The 18991-nt window shown below is 42.6% G+C and overlaps 1 protein-coding gene across 1 annotated transcript in view; it reads right to left on the bottom strand.

Moving 5' to 3' along the window:
* PPTC7 (protein phosphatase targeting COQ7) overlaps positions 1-12092 on the bottom strand; it is a 40722-nt gene extending 28630 nt beyond the window's left edge. The window contains exon 1 of the mRNA XM_082698551.1: positions 11502-12092. Coding sequence (XP_082554677.1) covers positions 11502-11724 — 223 coding nt within the window. The 5' untranslated portion in view covers positions 11725-12092. The remainder of the gene's footprint in view (positions 1-11501) is intronic.
* Positions 12093-18991: the final 6899 nt, after the last annotated feature.

Genomic DNA, 18991 nt, shown 5'->3' with positions numbered 1-18991 from the left:
AACCCAAAACAAAAGCAAAAACATCTTCTATAGCTTCCTAACAACAACAACAAAAAACCCCCCAAAATGAAACCCGGTTATTTAACATGGCAATTGTGACCTTCAACAGTCTGGTCTCAACCTATTTTCTAACAATTCTCAACCGTCCTCCCAAAGCCACCTGGTCAGCCCAAACTACTCTCTAGCCATAAAGCAGCTGTAGTTCGAAGAATCTTAATCTTTTCTATCTGCTGATCCCTCAACCTGGACAGACTGACCATTCTTCTCACTTGCCTCAATTACTGAAAAACCTATCCATTAAGACCTGACTCCATGCTTCCACAACACCTGATGTGTGTGTATTCTTCGTACTGTTCTGTGGCCTTCCCTGCCAGACTGAAGTCTCTCTTATTCTTGGTCTTCTTCATAGCACCCATCAGGGACTTATAGGAAACAACCAGTAAACAATGAACTCAGTTGACTGTACCGAAAAGTTAGAATACCAACTTCCATCTGAAGTGTACAAACTTCCATCTGAGAACTCCAAAACGAGAATGCATCCCGTGTTTCAACCTAGAGTTGCACGAGATGGTGTGCTCTGGGTTGAAGCTAGCTACAGGATGCTCCTCTCACAGAACATGTAAGAAAGTTTGATGGAAAGAACCCTGAAAAAGAGTCAGGGGATGGCACCACTCCCAGCTTACTTTGCTACTAACTGGTTGTAGGACACTGGCCAAATGACTTCTCCAAGCTTTAGTTTTGTCACCTGTGAACTAAGGGGCAGGAGGACAAATTCTCCCAAGAGTTCCTTTTTCTAAGATCTAAGATTCTGGGATTCTAAGTCATATGGCAAGAAAAGGGAACCTGTTTTAGAAACTATAAAATAAAGGTTAATATATAGCTATGCTCTATCTTTCACACACAACATTACATTTATTACATGACCTAGTTTTAAAGGAAAGAATCCATTTTAGGCTTCCCAAATTTTCCTTTCTCCTTATTACACCAATACATGTATGTGTTCAGAGAAGTTTCAATAATGATTCAGAGAGTAAAAATACTGCCCCATATCCTTCTACTTTGGTTTTAACCACCTAAAAAGATGGAGAATATGCTTCTTCTTTAAGCCTAACTAACTAAAGTCTAATAAACTAAGCCTAACTAACAAAAAGTCCAGTCAACCATTTTTCAATTTGAAATTCTGATAAAAGAATAAAAGATAGTTATGGATTAGCATTAATTTACTTCACTGAATTCAGATGATCTGTAAATAAATATGCGTACATGGAACCTATTCACAAAACACACTTTGTTATCCAAAGACTACTGACTGTTCAGTGAATTTAGCGTACAAGAACAAAAAAAGCAACGATAAGATCAAGGTTGTTGCTCAAGAACCAAGAGAAGCGAATTCCTTTTTTTTTTTTTTTTGAAGATTTATTTATTTGACAGAGAGAGAGAGAGAGAGAGAGAGAAATCACAAGTAGGCAGAGGGGCTGGCAGAGAGAGATGGAAGCAGGCTCCTTGCTGAGCAAAGAGCCCGATGCCGGACTTCGCACCCCGAGAAGTGAATTCTTCTTTTTTTTTTTTTTTAGAGAGAGAGCGAGATCACAAGTAGGCAGAGAGGCAGGCAGGGAGAGAGGGGGAGAAAGCAGGCTCCCTGCTGAGCAGAGAGCTGATGCGGGGCTCAATCCCAGGACCCTGGAATCATGACCTGAGCTGAAGGCAGAGGTTTAACCCACTGAGCCACCCAGGTGCCCCGAGAAGTGAATTCTTAAAAGCAGTGTGTGCATGGGTGCCTGGGTGGCTCAGTGGGTTAAGCATCTGCCTTCAGCTCAGGTCATGATCCCAGGGTCCTAGGATTGAGCCCCTCATCAATCAGGCTCCTTGCTCAGTGGGGAGCCTGCTTCTCCCTCTGCCTGCCACTCCCCCTGCTTGTGCTGTCAAATAAATACATAAAATCTTAAAAAAAATGTATGCATAAGACATCCTTGTATAGACTTCATTTCATAGCAACACTGATGACCATATTAACAATCAGTGGTTAACTTAGAGGCCATAAACAGTTTTCTACCTCTTATGCAAATAGCTCACATCTATATTCTTATCCAAAAGTGCTATATCCAAACATTGATGTGAAAACAGAAGCACTTTTTGTTTCATTCAGCACAGCTAATCTTTTTCATCTACATCAAATGACAGCATAGACTAATTCTGATAAGCCAAAAAACTTCCTGGATGATAGCATCCTTGAAAGGTCAAAATGTATAGTCAAAGCAGCACACATACACACACAAAAAGAAATTCCCTTTCTTTTCAAAATAGTCTGTTAATGAGTAAAAGAAAAACCGGTACAAAAATGTGTTGGAATTGGCCTGAGTCAAAATAATACTGGGTCTTTCAACAGAAAGCACTCTTTGTAGTAAGTCACTTTTGTAGTCTCTGGCAAAGTTTTTGCAGTCATTTTGTAGTCCGTGGGATTCATACCAACAATCCAATCAATTCTAGAACTATTCACCAAACTTATTCACCACAAAGACAACTATTTAAGAACCTGGTAAATGTATAAAATTGTTAAATGTGACAGACTCAAGATCAACAATAAGCTTTTGATGACAGTGATTTCATAACAACTGGAAGGTATAAATTAGCATAACCCTTCTGGAGAGATCCATGCTAATAGTCATATCAGAGGCCTTGCAAATGTTCACAGCCTTTGACTCAAGAACTCTTAGAGGAATTTATTCTAGGGAAGTATCAGGTGCAGAGATACTCATTCACTCTAATGTTACTCAAAACAAAAAAACTGGAAATTGGAGCGCCTGGCTGGCCCAGTAGGTAAAGCATGTGTTTTGTTTTGGTTTTTTTTGTTTGTTTGTTTTTTAAAGATTTTATTTATTTACTTGAGAGAGACAGAGACAGAGAGCATAAGAGGGTAGAAGGTCAGAGATAGAAGCAGACTCCCTGCTGAGCTGGGAGCCTGATGCAGGACCTGATCCTGGTACTCCAGGATGATGACCCCAGCAAAGGCAGTTGTTTACCCAACTGAGCCATCCAGATGCCCAAGCATGCAGTTCTTGATCTTGGGGTTGTGAGTTCAAGCTCCACACTGGGTGCAGAGATTAGTTAAATAAGTAAGACTTTAAAAAAATAAATAAAGGGTGGCTCAGTTGGTTAAGCCGCTGCCTTCGGCTCAGGTCATGCTCCCGGAGTCCTGGGATTGAGCCCCACATCGGGCTCCTTGCTCAGCAGGGAGCCTGCTTCTCTTTCTGCCTCTGCCTGCCAAACTGCCTCTCTCTCACAAATAAATAAATAAATAAAAACTTTTAAATAAATAAGTAAATAAATCTTAAAAAGAAAAAGAAAACTGGAAATAATCTAAATAACTAAAAATAGAGAACTGGTTATTAAACAAATCATGGGTTATATGTGCAGAAAAATACTATGCAGTTATGCATGGAAATATGCTCAGTTTACATTAAATAAAAATAACACTACAGAGCAGAATATATATATTAACTAAACTTTATTTAATAGTATGTATACATGCAATTCTATATACACAAAAGCTGAAGGAAACCACACTGACTATAGCTCAGTTATGAGTTACAGGTGTTTTATACTGTGCTTTTCTGAAAATGTGTTATTTTTACAACCAAAAAACAAAAGCATTTACTTAAAACACTAGACACACAAGCAGGAAACTTAGGTCCAAGTTCCAGCTATGCTACTAACTATGCTGACTTTATTGATGAGTCAACTTTATACATAAGGAAACAGAGGCAAATTAAGTGGAGATAAGTAAGCAGCTATTCATAGTTAAAAGATCAAACAATGTAAAACACAAAACACACTGTTAAATCTAAATCACTATATATAAAGCACTGATAAGATGAATCATATTTTAGGTCAAGATGCTGAATAAATGCTCAGGAAAAAGAGTGAAGCACTTTCACACTTTAAGGAAAAGTTTTATACACCCACCTCTCAATCCACCCAAAATTCTATTCAGGATCTTATTCAAAAGAACTGAGCATCTTTTTTCCTCAAAATTTTAAACTAAACTGAAAGAGCTATGCCACTCGCCACATCAAGTTTAGATGATTAAGTATGTGTTTTCAGTCCAATGCCCTCTGCAGTGAGTCAGTTTTTGCAAAAAGTCTTGATTTATGATGCAATTCTATAAAATTGTGTGTATTGTTTAATAGGAAACAAATGATTTTAGCTCTCAAGGAGATTGAAAACTACTGTATTTTTAAAATATTTGACAACTCCCAAACAAAACAGATCACTAAATTTTATTACTAATGACAAAAATTAGGATTCAGGGGCGCCTGGGTGGCTCAGTGGGTTAAGCCACTGCCTTCGGCTCAGGTCATGGTCTCAGGGTCCTGGGATTGAGTCCCGCATCGGGCTCTCTGCTTACCGGGGAGCCTGCTTCCTCCTCCTCTCTCTCTCTGCCTGCCTCTCTGCCTACTTGTGATCTCTCTCTGTCAAATAAATAATACAATATTTAAAAAAAAAAAATTAGGATTCAGTACTTTGTTATTATTTTACTATTTTATTATTTATTATTTTACTATTATTTATTATTTATTTACTTGAGAGAGACAGAGAGAGCGCCACTTCTTAAAATGAGACCAAGAGTTAACACTAATTTTGAAAGACAAACTCACAAGGTACACTAACTAGAACTTCTTGTTTGAAAAGTCAAATTTCTTCAGGAAGGAAATACTAATGTTAACTTACTTTTCTAAAGCATTTTTCTGAAAATTCTGAACCTGAAGTCCCAAGTAAGGCCTCTCTAAAAGGCATGGGGACCTACATAAAATGCATTTGACATTTAGCTTGAACTTGACATAAGCGTCTACTCAAAGAACATGGTTGTAAGTCAAATACTGTGGCCTGAGTATAATGCTTCTTGAGTCACAATTGAGTACAAACTCCATTTGGATACTGTTGCAGCTATTCAAGTTTTGGTATTGCCCAGTTTCATAAGGCTGTGCTAAAGTTCAGGGAAGAGCTTCCTCTGATCCAGTCCCTCCCCGTCCCCCCCCAAAAACCCCACTACAACCAACTAAAGCGTGTCTCTTACCTCCTGCTACAATTTAAAACATTTTAAGAAAAAAGTATTTTCGAAAAAGTATAAACAGTCATGCTTTCAAAGTTCAATTCCTTGCTCTACAAAAAATTCATCCAAAATTCTTTAAAAAGATTAACACACTGAGAGAAGCTGAAAATTAGGGAAATTTAAAACTAAGCTCGAGAATTTCTAAAGACTAAAAAAAAAGAAAACAAGTTTTGACAGTTTAACAAATGAGGAAATGACTTTAAAAATATTGTGCCTTAGGGACGCCTGAGTGGCTCAGTGGGTTAAGCCTCTGCCTTCAGATCAGGTCATGATCTCAGGGTCCTGGGATCAAGTCCCGCATCAGGCTCTCTGCTCAGAAGCAGGGAGCCTGCTTTCCCCTCTGTCTCTCTGACTGCCTCTCTGCCTACTTGTCATCCCTCTCTCTCTCTGTCAAAAAAAAAAAAAAAATTGTGCCTTATAACAGCCTCTGAAAAGTACAATATATCTGTATAGCAAAATGAGAAAAGTATCAGGGAGCAAGAGTTCAAAAACCAAACAGCAAAATTCCTCTAACCATCAACCTTGTAATCTTATTTATTACACAATAACAGAACACTCAGAAAAGTCAGACAGCAACTAGTCAAATTTGTGGCTTTTTCTTTCTTTTTTTGGGGGGGGGGTGGTTAGTGGCTTCTTAAGCTTTGCTGTTTCTATGAGACCTAGAAAGCTCTTTCACTGAACCCACAACCCTCCATTTCCTTTAATAGTCCACAATTTTCTCTTGAAAGCACACAGATTATGAAATCAGGCATAGTTAAAGTACTGAATAGGGACACCTGGGTGGCTCAGTAGGTTAAATGTCTGCCTTCAGCTCAGGTCATGATCCCAGGGTCCGTGGATGAGTCAAGCATCAGGACTCTCGCTTAGTGGGGAGGCTGCTTCTCCTCCTCCCTCTGCCTGCTACTCCCATTGCTTGTGCTTGCTCACTAATGGTGCTCTCTCTTTCTCTGACAAATAAAATCTTTAGAAAGTAAAAAAAATTAAAAAAAAAAAAATTAAGTACTGGGCGCCTGGGTGGCTCAGTTGTTAAACGTCTGCCTTCCACTCCGGTCATGATCCAGCGTCCAAGCCCCACATTGCGTTCCCTGCTCTGCGGGAAGCCTGCTTCTCCCTCTGCCGCTTCCCCTGCTTGTATTCCCTCTCTGTCTGTCTCTCTGTATCAAATAAATAAAATCTTTAAAAATAATAATAACAAAGTACTGATTAATCTTAGAGCTTACATTTGATTGTTACCTTTAAAAAAATATTTTCCTTGCTCGATTATAAGTATATAAAAATAATTATATAAAAAAAAGCTATGGGGCACCTGGGTGGCTCAGTGGGTTAAGCCTCTGCCTTCGGCTCTCTGCTCAGCAGGGAGCCTGCTTCCCTTCCCCTCTCTCTCTGCCTGCCTCTCTGCCTGCCTACTTGTGATCTGTCAAATAAATAAATAAATAAATAAAAATATTTAAAATAAAATAAAATAAAAAACAGCTATATTCCTCATAAAGTTATAGTTAAGACCCAAAAATGGAAGAGAATGAAAAACATATGTTCCACCAAAGCCTGTACATGGATATGTCGTAACAGCACTATTCCAACAGCTAAAAGTACCTGGGGAAAAAACCCCATGTCCATTCATAGATGAATGGATAAAAAACATGGTATATCCATACAATTGGAATATTATTCAGCCATAAAAAGGAGCAAAGCACTGAGACAAACTACAATGTGGGTCGACCTTGAAATATATTAAGTGAAAAAAGCCAGATACAAAAGACCACATTTTATATGATTCCATTTATATGAAATGTCCATAATAGGCAAATCTCTAGTCAGCTTATACTTTCTGTTGCCAGGGGTTGAGGGAGGGAAGACTGAGAGTGACTGCTAGTGCATAGGGGTTTCTTCTGAGGTGGTGAATATGTTCTGGAACTGGTCAGTGGTGGTGGATGGACAACCCTGTGAACATACTAAATGCCACCATTTTATTTTTTTATTTATTTATTTTTTACTTTAAAAGCTAAACGTTCTGACAGATAAATTCTGTGTCTCAATTTTTTTTCTTGTATCTCAATTTTTAAAAATTCAACCAGGGTCATGTCTGCTGTCAAGAGGTAAATCAGGCTAAAATTTGACTTTCAGAAAATTATGACTATATAAAAATGAAACTAGTTTCCTGACACAGCTTAAAATCTAGCTGAGGGAAATTCCAAAGATGACTTCTTCAAAGGCTTAAATTAGCACACATAAACTCTCCCCCAATGTGACTACTTTGTTATTAAAAGGATAATTCACTTTCAGCTACTGAGGTTCTACCAAATATATTAAAATTATCATGACTGTTGGAAAACATAAAATTCTAACTAATCTACTCACTTCCTAAATAAACTTTTAATCCTTATATTGTTCACATAATTCTTATACCTTAAGACAACTACTTTTAAGACTAGCATTACTCACAAAAACACTTCAAAAATCCTGACCACAATCAAAATCATATCCAAAGGCTAGAATATGAAATTGCTTTAATTTCTTTTTAAGGTTTCAAGTTAAATCAAGCTTCAATAAACACCGGCAGTTTTATAAGAATTACTTTACAACTCTATTCCGAGGTCAGATTTTACATGGCATAGATCATGCTGCCTTTTCTTAAAGAAGTGGTTTCAGTAAACTGTGGTTTAGCATGCGGAGGAACTTCTGTTGCATTTTAATTATGAGTCATTGTGTGAACACAGAAGTTGTAAATATATACACACACACCCTCAAGCATGAAAAGCAGTAGAAGGACAAACTATACCTGAAAAGACTGGTTTTGAATTCACCCTTATTATCAGGAAAACTTAACTAGTGATGCTACAGAAAGTGGACTGTATGTAATGCGCACTCTTGGTGCTGGTCCTAGTTCGGCCATACTAGTGGAATAACCTTAGCAAAATCATTTGACCCTCTGTAGGCCTCCATTTCCTCACTGGCGTCCAGGGTTTCTAAGTCTTACAACTCTCACCAGTCTTTGATTCTGCTGTTAAGCAGCTTAGAGCTGTGGGAGGCCTAGCAATTACACACTAGGCAGCTCTCATATTTTTGTGTACTTAGGCATCCATGCCATATAGAGTAATAAGAGAACTTGGGATTAGCCACAATGAGGAAGAAAAAAAGTGCACATAGCTCCTGATGGTATTGGTTTACTCCAGTTGGACCTAATAAAGAGAAAGCACCTTTGCCAGTTTCCCAGGGGATAGGAGTGGTTCCTATGTCTCACCACACCCACTATAGTCGGTTTTTCCTAAAAGAAATCCAGTGGGGACACTACAAAAATGCTGTAAAGCACCAAGTACTTTTAGTCACTGTACACTAATAGAACAGATCAATTCTAAATTAAAGAAATAAAACAGCTTTCTCTTTCTCAGAAAAAAGAAATAAACAGCTTTTATTCCAAACATTCAAGGAATTGTAGATGAGCACAGTGAGTTGTACATATATTTAGCAATAAACACAATGTTAACCCAAAGAAAATGAATTATCTGTAGAACTAGGAGGTTCAAAGCACTGAGGTTCAACATAACATTATTCAACATAGTCCTTTAATGCTTTTCAGTTTACAACTCCAGCTTCCGGAGGAAAAGCTTCACTAAGGACTTGCTGAGATGCTTCACCTCTTTCAAGAAATAATCAGATCTACCTGTGATAGGGTAATGTCAATAAAACAGAAGTCACTACCACACAAACTGGTTTATAGAAGCCAAAGTTCAAATGAGGCCTACTCAAAAGTTGTTTCAGGTGGACCCCAAGATGACTTTCTGGAAGAGCTCCTCCAAAACAGGACAGTCCTAGAGAACCTGTCTCCCCTGATTTGTACATCAAACACACATACACACATTCTCCCTTTCTCTCTCTCAAAATAAATCTTTGTCAAATATGGCCAAAGACCAACCCTAGGTCACCTAAGCAATACCTGTCTGGTTATGTCTGGCAGTATTCCTTTCAGAGGGGTACAGAGCTGTGGTTCCTAATCTGGTTCCTGTGGAGGGACCACTAAGTGGTACACTGATGGACTCTGCGGCGGCGGGGGTGGGGGGGGGGGGTGGGGAGCGGGTGTCAGTGAAGTTCCTGAATGCCTATGCAAAATTTTGACTCTGTGCACATTTTTCTGGGGAGAGAGCCCTTGGGCAGTCAAGACTTTTGAGGCTGTGAACCAAGGAAAGTTAAGAACCACTGGTTTGGTGCCAGATATAAAAGAGGAGAAATACACTGAAGGTACCCATGTGAATACAATAGGAAGTAATGCCTGTTATTTGAGGTGCAAAATAACGAAGGGTGAGGTTTTTTCAAAACACAAGAAAATATGATACAATGGTCAGAAGTCCCTAAGGGTCAGTCCACTCCCTTCATCCTCTAGTCTAGATGGGGAAAATGAGCTGAGAGGCTCTTGCCCCAAACCACATATCATAGAGACAGGTTGACAAAGCTGAGAACCAGGTTTGGCAGGGTTTCTGCCAAGATGGTAGGTTTATACTTTTTTCAAAATGGGTCTGACCAAAATTCCCCATATCCTTATAAATACCCCACTTTATTAAGAAGGTAGCCTTCAAAAAATTTAAAATCGGGCGCCTGGGTGGCTCAGTGGGTTAAGCCGCTGCCTTCGGCTCAGGTCATGATCTCAGGGTCCTGGGATCGAGTTCCGCATCGGGCTCTCTGCTCAGCAGGGAGCCTGCTTCCTTCTCTCTCTCTCTGCCTGCCTCTCCATCTACTTGTGATTTCTCTCTGTCAAATAAATAAATAAAATATTTAAAAAAAAATTTAAAATCAAGCTTAAGCATAGGGATTGGACTCATTAAAATGTCCCCAAATCATTAATCAAATTGCAAATCTTTCACAAAAGCCAGCACACAGATTTGTAAGGGGGGAACGTTAGTGGCTCATTATTACCTATTCTGTTGCACTGACTCCAATTTTGAAAAAGCAGCACAGGTCACAAGCTCATTAAATGAAGCTTCTAAATGTAATGGGAAAAGACAGCTATTGACAGCCTCTTAAAAAAGATATTAAGTCAGGGTCAAGCTGACTTCAAAGTGAATTTGTATGATTTCTATGTACAAGCTCCTTCTGAATCCTACTGAACTCCTATTGAATACTTCCCTACCCTCTTAAAGTTAACATCAAGAGTGTTGCCTAAACACTAAATGATTTTTTTCAACACAGCTAATGGGGTCATTCATAAACTGAGAACAACATTTCCAGTAACCATGTTCACAAACACTACATGTAGTAGAAACAAAGATAATAATGGGCAGTTATTCTGAAATCAAATTAAAAAATAATTATTGTCATAAAAAGTTACAGGACCATTTGTTCCAATGCCAAACTGTGCCTCAGCATATGAAATTTAAAGCAGTCAAAAACTCAACCTCACCTGAGAAGTGCTACCGAAGTGACATTTGAACCCAAGTTCAATGACAGCATGCCCTTCAATTTCAAAGGAAGTGCTTTACTCATTAAAGGAGATTTAATGGCAAATGCTTCGAAGGCATACACACAGTCTCCAAAGACATGCATTATGATAAACTTTCTGACTGCTTGTGAATTATATTTAGCCCTTTCTATAAGCTCATACGCAAGTCTCCCAGCCAAAGGTGTAACTGGCATAGGCCTCTGGAAGCACCTGTGGCCTGAAAATGCTTTAACCAATTCTCAAGGTTTTCTTTGCGGCAGTTTGAAGAAGGTTCGACCATTCTATTTTGGGTCAAGGAGACTCCCTTCCACCCCAAGTGACCTCAAGTGGGCCAGAGCAGTTTGGGAGAATGCACTGCGAGTGCTTTTTCACCAGGCCATCGCCTGAGAGACTCCGAAAAGGATGGAGATCTGGTCCCCATCGAGGCGGCGAAAGAATGCGGCTGGGCTGTCTGGGGCTCACGACAGTCAGTCCGCTCTGGATCCCGCAGCCTGTGGTCAGGCTGTGGCGTCAGGAGCACGCGAAGAATGAGATCTCCGAGGCACGCAGAGGGAGGAGGCGGGGAGGGAACAAGAGCGAGGTTAGGTGTCTGCAGGTGTCTCCGGGGGGAGGGACGAGGTCGTCAGGACCGGCACAGCCGAGTGACTAACAGTGCGGTTTTGGACTCGGACAAACTGGTCACATTGTCAGGCTGTGTGACCTTGAGCACAAAGCTCGACCGCTCTGCGGCTCAGTTTCCTCATCTCTAAAATGGGGGTTGTTGCAACGGAAAACGCACCTTGGAGCGCTTGGCACGGCGCCTGGCACATAGTAAGCGCTCCCTCCCTGCAGCTACTACTGGCTCTCGGGCTCCTCTCACCGCCCGGAGGAACTGGGGAAAAACTGGGGAAGCCCCGAGCAGGGGAGTCCCCAGGAGGCGGATCCGGGGCTGGGGCGGGGGGACCCGGGCCGGGGACTCACCGAGCACGTCTGCCGAGCGGTGCCGGGCCACGAAGCACGCGTCGTCCCCGTAGCACGCGCCCTTCTTGAGAAGGCCCTTGCGGAAGTCTTTGCCGAAGCCGCAGCCGGCCGTCACCAGCCCGTAGTCACCGCCACCGCCGCCACCGGCCCTGGGGTCGGTCTGCGAGAGGCCGCCGAGCACGGCGCGGGCCACCAGCCGCCCGTACGAGAGGACCGAGAACATCGCCGCCGCCGCCCCCCCGAGGAGGCGGGGGGCCCGGGGAGCAGGAGGACGCGGAGGCCCGGAGCCGGCTCGCTCCTCAGCCGCAGCAGCGCCGCCGCCGGGGCGCTCCTCAGGGCGGCGCAGAGTCGCCGCCGCCGCCCTTGCCCGACGCGCGGGGCCTCGCACACGCTCCGCCGCGCGCACCGGAGCCAGAGCGAGGTCAGAGCCGGCGGCTCCTCCACCTCAGCCCAAGTGGGGTCCCGGCTGCAGCCACCGCTGCCGCCGCCATCTTCCGCTCCACTAGCGTGTTCCGGGCCGCGCCGGCAGCGCCGCCCCCTCCATGGCCACGCCTGTGGCCCCGCCCACAGTTCGCGGCTCAGGCCCAAGCCACGCCCCCTCAGGCTCGTTGCCTTATATAGTCTCCGAGGTCGAGCGTGCGCAGAGGGTGTGGACGCAATTTCGCCTGGGAGTTGTAGTCTCTCTACTTCATGGCTTAGCATCCAGAACCTGGGAGGTTTCCCCGCACAAGGAACCTAAATTAAGTTATTGAAAATCACAGATGGGCTGTTTGAAAGTTTCCTCCCTGTTTTAGCCATATATTTTAAAGGCTATTGTTTTAAATAAGCCCACCATCCCTTCAAAGAAAAACCCAAAAGAAACCAGGGTCAGGTCATGTAGTATTACTCCACAATACATACCTTAAGAAACTGAAGAACACCCCTTTAGCGACATCTCCAGAATTTATATACCGGAAGGGTTTAGAGGCGGCAGTCTGGAAAGAATTTTACATAATATTTAGGAAAATTTGAGGAACTATTACTGTCTGTATTAGACTGGGGGGTGAACAGGCAGATAGTGATGGAGATAAAGAAATGGCCACTATAGATATATCATATAGAAGTGTTTCAGACTTTGCAAATGATTCTGACAATCTGGGGATAAACAATTCCAGGCCCCAAATTTCTTTGCCCTAAATCTTAAATTTCCTGAGGGTCCACCTGTCTAAGCAGGTTTTCTGACTTCTAGCTTGAGTGCCCAGACAGGTCATGCAGTGGCAAAGACTTGCAGAGATGAGGCCCCTGGTTCTCTCCTTCCACGGCTGACACCTCTTCTCTTCAGAGGGACAGCCGCTGACAAGAAAGGCAGTTACTTTGCTTTTTTTGTTCAGCTCTCAGCCCACCCCTAACAAAGACATCACAGTAGCCTTCTCCAGATTTTGATTGTTACTAACACACTTTCTCTGAAATTATTTAGGTTAAATAGCTAAATTTAACAAGCAGTTTGTATTCTAATGGAAAGATTAGTTCATCAAATATGTGTAATACGGGGGCGCCTGGGTGGCTCAGTGGGTTAAGCCGCTGCCTTCGGCTCAGGTCATGATCTCAGGGTCCTGGGATCGAGTCCCGCATCGGGCTCTCTGCTCATCAGGGAGCCTGCTTCTCTCTCTCTCTGCCTGCCTCTCCGACTACTTGTGATTTCTCTCTGTCAAATAAATAAATAAATAAAATCTTTAAAAAAAAATATGTGTAATACGTTTATATGTGTGTATGAATGTACAGATTACATACTATCCCTGATGGGGCTTTACATAATCTAGCCCCTGCGTACCTCTCCATCTCATCTGATGCCATGTCCTTTCACTAACTGGGCTCCAGCCATGTTCACAGATGCTTCAGGGCCTATCCTCTTGCTCTTCCTTCTACTCACTAGAAAATAATTTTGTTACCTCAGGGTCCTATGTTCTTTGTTGCTGTATCCCCAGAATGCATGGGCACACAGTAAATACTTTACTAAATGAATGAAAGAATGAATGAATAGTTCACTAGATCCTAAACTCCCTAAGGGCAAAACATCATTTGCCATTGTATTATGAGAATCCAGTGTACTGTCTGGCACATGGTAAGGGAGTTAGTAAGTGCATGTTGAATAAAAGAAGGAATAACTGAATAGGAACAATAAATAATATAAAAAATCACATTTGTTGGATAAAAGAATGATTGGATGAAGAGTAATTACAAATAAAAGAAAACTGAGATTTGAGACAAGTGATCCAATTTGGAATAATTTTTAGTTTTTTTTAAAACAAACATTTATAACCCAGATGCATTGGTCCTTTTCCAGTTCATTTTCTTTTTAAAGATTTTATTTAGTTGTTTAAGAGAGAGAGGGAGAGAGAGAGAGAAAGAGAGAGCTAAAGAGCATGAGATGGGGGAGGGTCAGAGCAGGGAGCCTGATATGGGGCTCCATCCCAGGAGTCTGGAATCATGACCTGAGCCAAAGGCAGTTGCTTAACTGACTGAGCCACCCAGGCACCCTCCAGTTCACTTTTGACATTAGTGTATTTACTCTGGGGATTTCCATTTCATTCTTCAAATGATTCTTTTTTATACCTTTCTTAATATATTGGAAGTCCTGCCAAACATTCACTCAAAGTGCATTGTTCCATTATCCTAATTACTATCATCATCAAACACTTCTGTGTTTCACAGTGTGCCAAGTGCTCTATATGTTTCTATCCTTAAGGATTTTCATAAAAATTGGATGCAATAAATCACTTTGCATAGTGAGCGGCATTTTGTCAAGTATGTGGACTAAGAAAAAGTTCATTTATGGTTGATTCCAAGATCGCAGTCACACCTTGCTATTTTTTATGACCCACAAGAATTGGGAGCACGCCCAGAAGAGGGGGCGGAGGCTTGCGGATCCTCTGCTTGGCATTTATGTCTATGCCAGCTGTGCTAAAGGTTGTTCTTTTAAGCAACACACACCACTACCAAATCCCAGCCAGGATGTCAGGTAACTCTACCCCAAGGACAAACTTTTTAAAATAGCATGTCAACCCCTATTCCTTGCCTTGTCAGACTTCTTCAGACTGCTCCTACCTTTCATTTTCAGGGCATATATTATTTAATTTCCATGTCATTCATAAGAACCGGTCGGATGAGACAAGCAGGAACCTAAGATGTGACTCTGAAGGTGGTAACCTCTGCTCTAATGGGGCTGCTGTTTCCAGTTAAATGATACCGGTGCCTTGAGTTTCCTGCAAATGAGTTGTTCACCCACAGCACAATGTGAACAGAATCCTTTCTTAAAGCTCCTTTGCAGTTTTTGGAAAGAAGAGGAGACAGGGCCTCAGGTTCCCTTGAATCATTTATTCCAGAGACAGATCAGAAAAGTTTCACCATCGTGGGGAAGTCAGAAGAGGGTACTTTGAAAAAAAAAAAAAAAAAAAAGCACCTTCTCTTGCCCTCCCCCAGAAGCACAAATCCCTTTTGACATTTCGATAGATTTAAAAAGCCCCCAAGAGTTTTCTTCCTTAACAGAATTACATTCCTAGCACTTCAAAGATTCCTGGGAGGTCAGTTGTCACTCTCAAAGGGGAACAAGTGGTGAAAATACCATCTGTGCTCCCAGGGCACCTCTGTGGCATTAGGAAAGAGCTTTGCACTGGAGTCACCCCCAGCTCCTAAAAAAAGAAAAAAAAAAATGCCTAATATGATTTTCTGCCAGAGTGGTGCACTGATCTCTCCTAATTTCTTTTTGCTAACCTATTCAAAAGGAGCACTAATTAGTTTATGGCAATGTTTCTCAACCTTGGCACTACTGACATTTGAGGCCAGATAATTTTTTATCATAAAGCCCTGTTCTGTGCGTTGGAGGGGGCTTAGCCAGTTTCCCTGGTTTCTACCTATTAGATGCCAGTAGCACACCTCGCCCCCTAGTTAGGACAACCAAAAATGTCTCCAGATATTGCTAAATGGCCCCTGGGGGACAAAATTGCTCCCCTGCCCTTAGAACTACTGGGTAGATGGGATGCCTGGGTGGCTCAATCGGTTAAGCCTTTGCCTTTGGCTAAGGTCATAATGGACTGAGGCCCACACTGGGCTCTCTGCTCAGCAGGAAGCCTGATTCTCCCTCTCCCTCTGTCTGTAGCTCCCCCCTTATGATCTCTCTCTCTGTCTCTCTGGCAAAACAAAAAACAAACAAACAAACAAAAACCCCCAAACCCCCCAAATACCACTGACTGGGTGATAACAATGCAATGCAAGTTAGTAAATACTTGAAGAGCACTTTGTGATGTCTGAGGCTGTGGGATAAGGACAAAAGACATTGGTACCTTCATGGCAATCACAGTGGAGCAGGAGGGTTAAAGTTAAGTAAATACATAGAAAAAATAAACATCATCGGTTAAAATAAAAAAGGAGCATGAGGAGGAGAAATGGGACCCGTTGGGGTGGGAGAAGTACTAAGGGTACTTTACGAAGAGGTGACATTTAGAAGAGACCTGAATGCACAGAGAGAGGTCTGAGGCAGGGGGACAAGGGGATGGTCAGTGTGAGTGGAAGATATAGAAACTAAACAAATGCAGAGTGTGACCAGAGAAGAACAAGGATGTACTGTTCCACATTAGAGTCTGAATGAAGAATAATGAGGGACTGAGCTAGGAAAGGAGTCTAGGAGCTATTTGGCCATAAAAAGGAGTGAAGCAGTGACACATGCCTCAACATGGATGACCCTCAAAAAGGTGATGCTCGATTAAAGAAACCAGTCCCCAAAGACCACATGTTGTATGCTTCTATTTATATAAAATGTCTGGAATAGGCAAACCCATACAGGCGGAAAGCAGATTAGGGGTTGCCAGAAGCTGGGTGTGGGGGAATGGGAAGTGACTCTTAGTGGGTGTGGAGTTTCTTCTTGGGGTAATAAAAACGTTCTGGAATTAGATAGTGGTGAGGGTTGCACAACCTTATACAAAAAATATTGAGCTGTGCACTTTAAAGGGCAAATGTTATAGTGCATGAATTGCATCTAAGGTTAAAAAATAGTTGAGGGGACGCCTGGGTGACTGGGTTAAAGCCTCTGTCTTTGGCTCAGGTCATGATCCCAGGGTCCTAGGATCGAGCCCTGCATCGGGCTCTCTGCTCAGCAGGGAGCCTGCTTCCCCCACCTTCTCTCTGCCTGCTTTTCTGCCTGCTTGTGATCTCTGTCTGTCAAATAAGTAAGTAAGTAAGTAAGTAAATAAGTAAATAAGTAAATAATCTTTTAATAAAATAAATAAATAAAAAATAGTTGAGGACCTACTGCAGAGATCATTATTTGCTAAGCTTACCTGCATGAAGCTGGAAACACGAAGGGGTCACCAAATGCTTTACATATGCCAGTGACAATAATAAAGTAATAAGTTTTATTACAATTATAATAAAATAATAAACAATAGTAATGAGAAGAAGAATGAGAGTGAGAACGATGGACACCTGCTTTACCTGTACCATCCGCTCTGACAACCTAATCACGTGACTACCCGACAGTCCCACCTGCTGTTTCCTTCACAGCCTGTAGGACTCATCTATTTTGTCAACTGTTTGGCTCCTCCCTGACTAACACGTAAGTTCTACGAGAGCAGGGAATTTCTGTCTACTTTATTCACTACTTTATCTCAAGTCTCCAGAACACTGCATGGCAAGTCCAGGCGCTGAATAAATCTGGGACGTGAATGCTGTTGAACAAAAGAACTTTAGAGATCACACCGAACAAGTAATTTATTCTACAGCTGAAGAAAGGGAGCAAGAAACATGTTCATCCCCTACAAAGTTCATGGGTGGAGCTGGGCTGAACTGGAGAGGTCTCTAGGAAGCTCCTGGTGCCTGCCTGGCCAATCTCTTTTGAAGGAACTAGCCACAGGTTGTTCTTTTCATCCAACTTACCTTGCTTTGCATTGTGTGTGATGGTCACGTTTTTTTCCCACCTAGCATCCATTTCCCTCCATTGTCTGATAATAGTATTTTGATTTTCCTTGCAGGTGTAATCCAACACCCGAGGTGGACACATGGCCCTGCTCTGACCAATCAGAGCACGGCATTCTCTTCGTCACCGTGATTGGTCCAGAGTGAAGGCACGTGACCCAAGGTAGGCCAGTGAAATTCCACCATGCAATTTGCTAAAAGTATTAAGAAGGAGAAATTCTCACCAGGGTTTGTAAGCTGGTGGACTACAATCCTGGAGCTGCTGATGACCATTTTTGCCAGTGCTCGGGAAGAGCTGGCCTGAGAATAAAGGCAATACAAAGAGAAGCAGAGCCTACAGAGGGTAAGAAAGAGAGGCCTGGTGACACTGAGCACACCCCCGAAACCAACTTTACCTGCAAAAGGAACAGTCCCTGAACGTCTATTATTTCCCTTTTTTGCTCAAGTCTGTTTGAGTTTGGCTTGCAACACTGTGAAGCCTGACAAACATGTCATGTGACCCAGGTACCATGGTTACATTTATTGAACCAAGAATAAGTCCCCAAACCAAAGGCAGCTGTGAGGAGGGAAATTATCCTCTGCTTATTCACATAGGGGAGGAGGAGCTCCCAATCCTCATTAGAAAAACGAGTGAAGGCAAACTTCTGGGCTCTTCCTTTTGTGCCTCCTTGAGATGAGGAGTGCTTTGTCTGATTCGTGGGTTTGGGAGAAGATCCTGAGCATGTTGCCCAGTCCCTTTCTCTTTTTTTCTTTCTCGCTGTGGTCTGACCTTGGGGTACTCATGTTTCCTCCTCCAACTTGGGGAGCCTGTCCCTATGGAGGAGGCTTGCAGTAATCCAGCCGACACGAGGATCTCTGTAATCCAGAAGGGGGAACTGAGAACACCCAGAAGCCATGATCTTCAAGCAGCCTTATCCATAAAGCTGATACTTTTGAGCCCCGGCTGCCCGATTCATACATCAACTTCTCAGTGGGTTTAGAATTTGCAAAGACTGGGACGCCTGGGTGGCTCAGTTGGTTAAGCAGCTGCCTTTGGCTCAGGTCATGATCTCAGCGTCCTGGGATCGAGTCCCATATCGGGCTCCTTGCTCCGCAAGCCTGCTTCTCCGTCTGACTCTGCCTTCCACTCTGTCTGCCTGTGCTCGCTCTCGCTCACTCTCTCTGACAAATAAATAAAATCTTTAAAAAAAAAATAGAATATGGAAAGACCGAGGAGGGTGTAATTAATGATCACCCCATAGGTTTACCCCCAACCTGTTCATTTTCTCTTCAGAAAGCTTTGAGAGACAGGCAGGAGGACTGACATTTGGGGGCTAAAATAGCACAGGGAGATCAAGTTTCTGGTGCAGTCAGGGCCCTAGGCTCAAAGGTAATTGTGGGTCAAGTGGGTTTTGACCTGGGTATTTTATGACAGCTACAGTTGTTTGGTAGGATTTTAACTGGCAGTGGCCTGAGTACAAGGGCCTCTTGGGCAGGCCTTGACCTTACCCCTGTGAGCACAGCTTTGACCTCAGCAGGTGGTGGGGACAGGGATTAGGTTATTG

The sequence above is a fragment of the Mustela nivalis genome (assembly GCF_964662115.1).
Source record: "Mustela nivalis genome assembly, chromosome: 14".
In the NCBI taxonomy this organism is placed as follows: domain Eukaryota; kingdom Metazoa; phylum Chordata; class Mammalia; order Carnivora; family Mustelidae; genus Mustela; species Mustela nivalis.
Note: the sequence above shows the minus strand (reverse complement) of the source record. Positions and strands in the feature narration are given on the sequence as shown.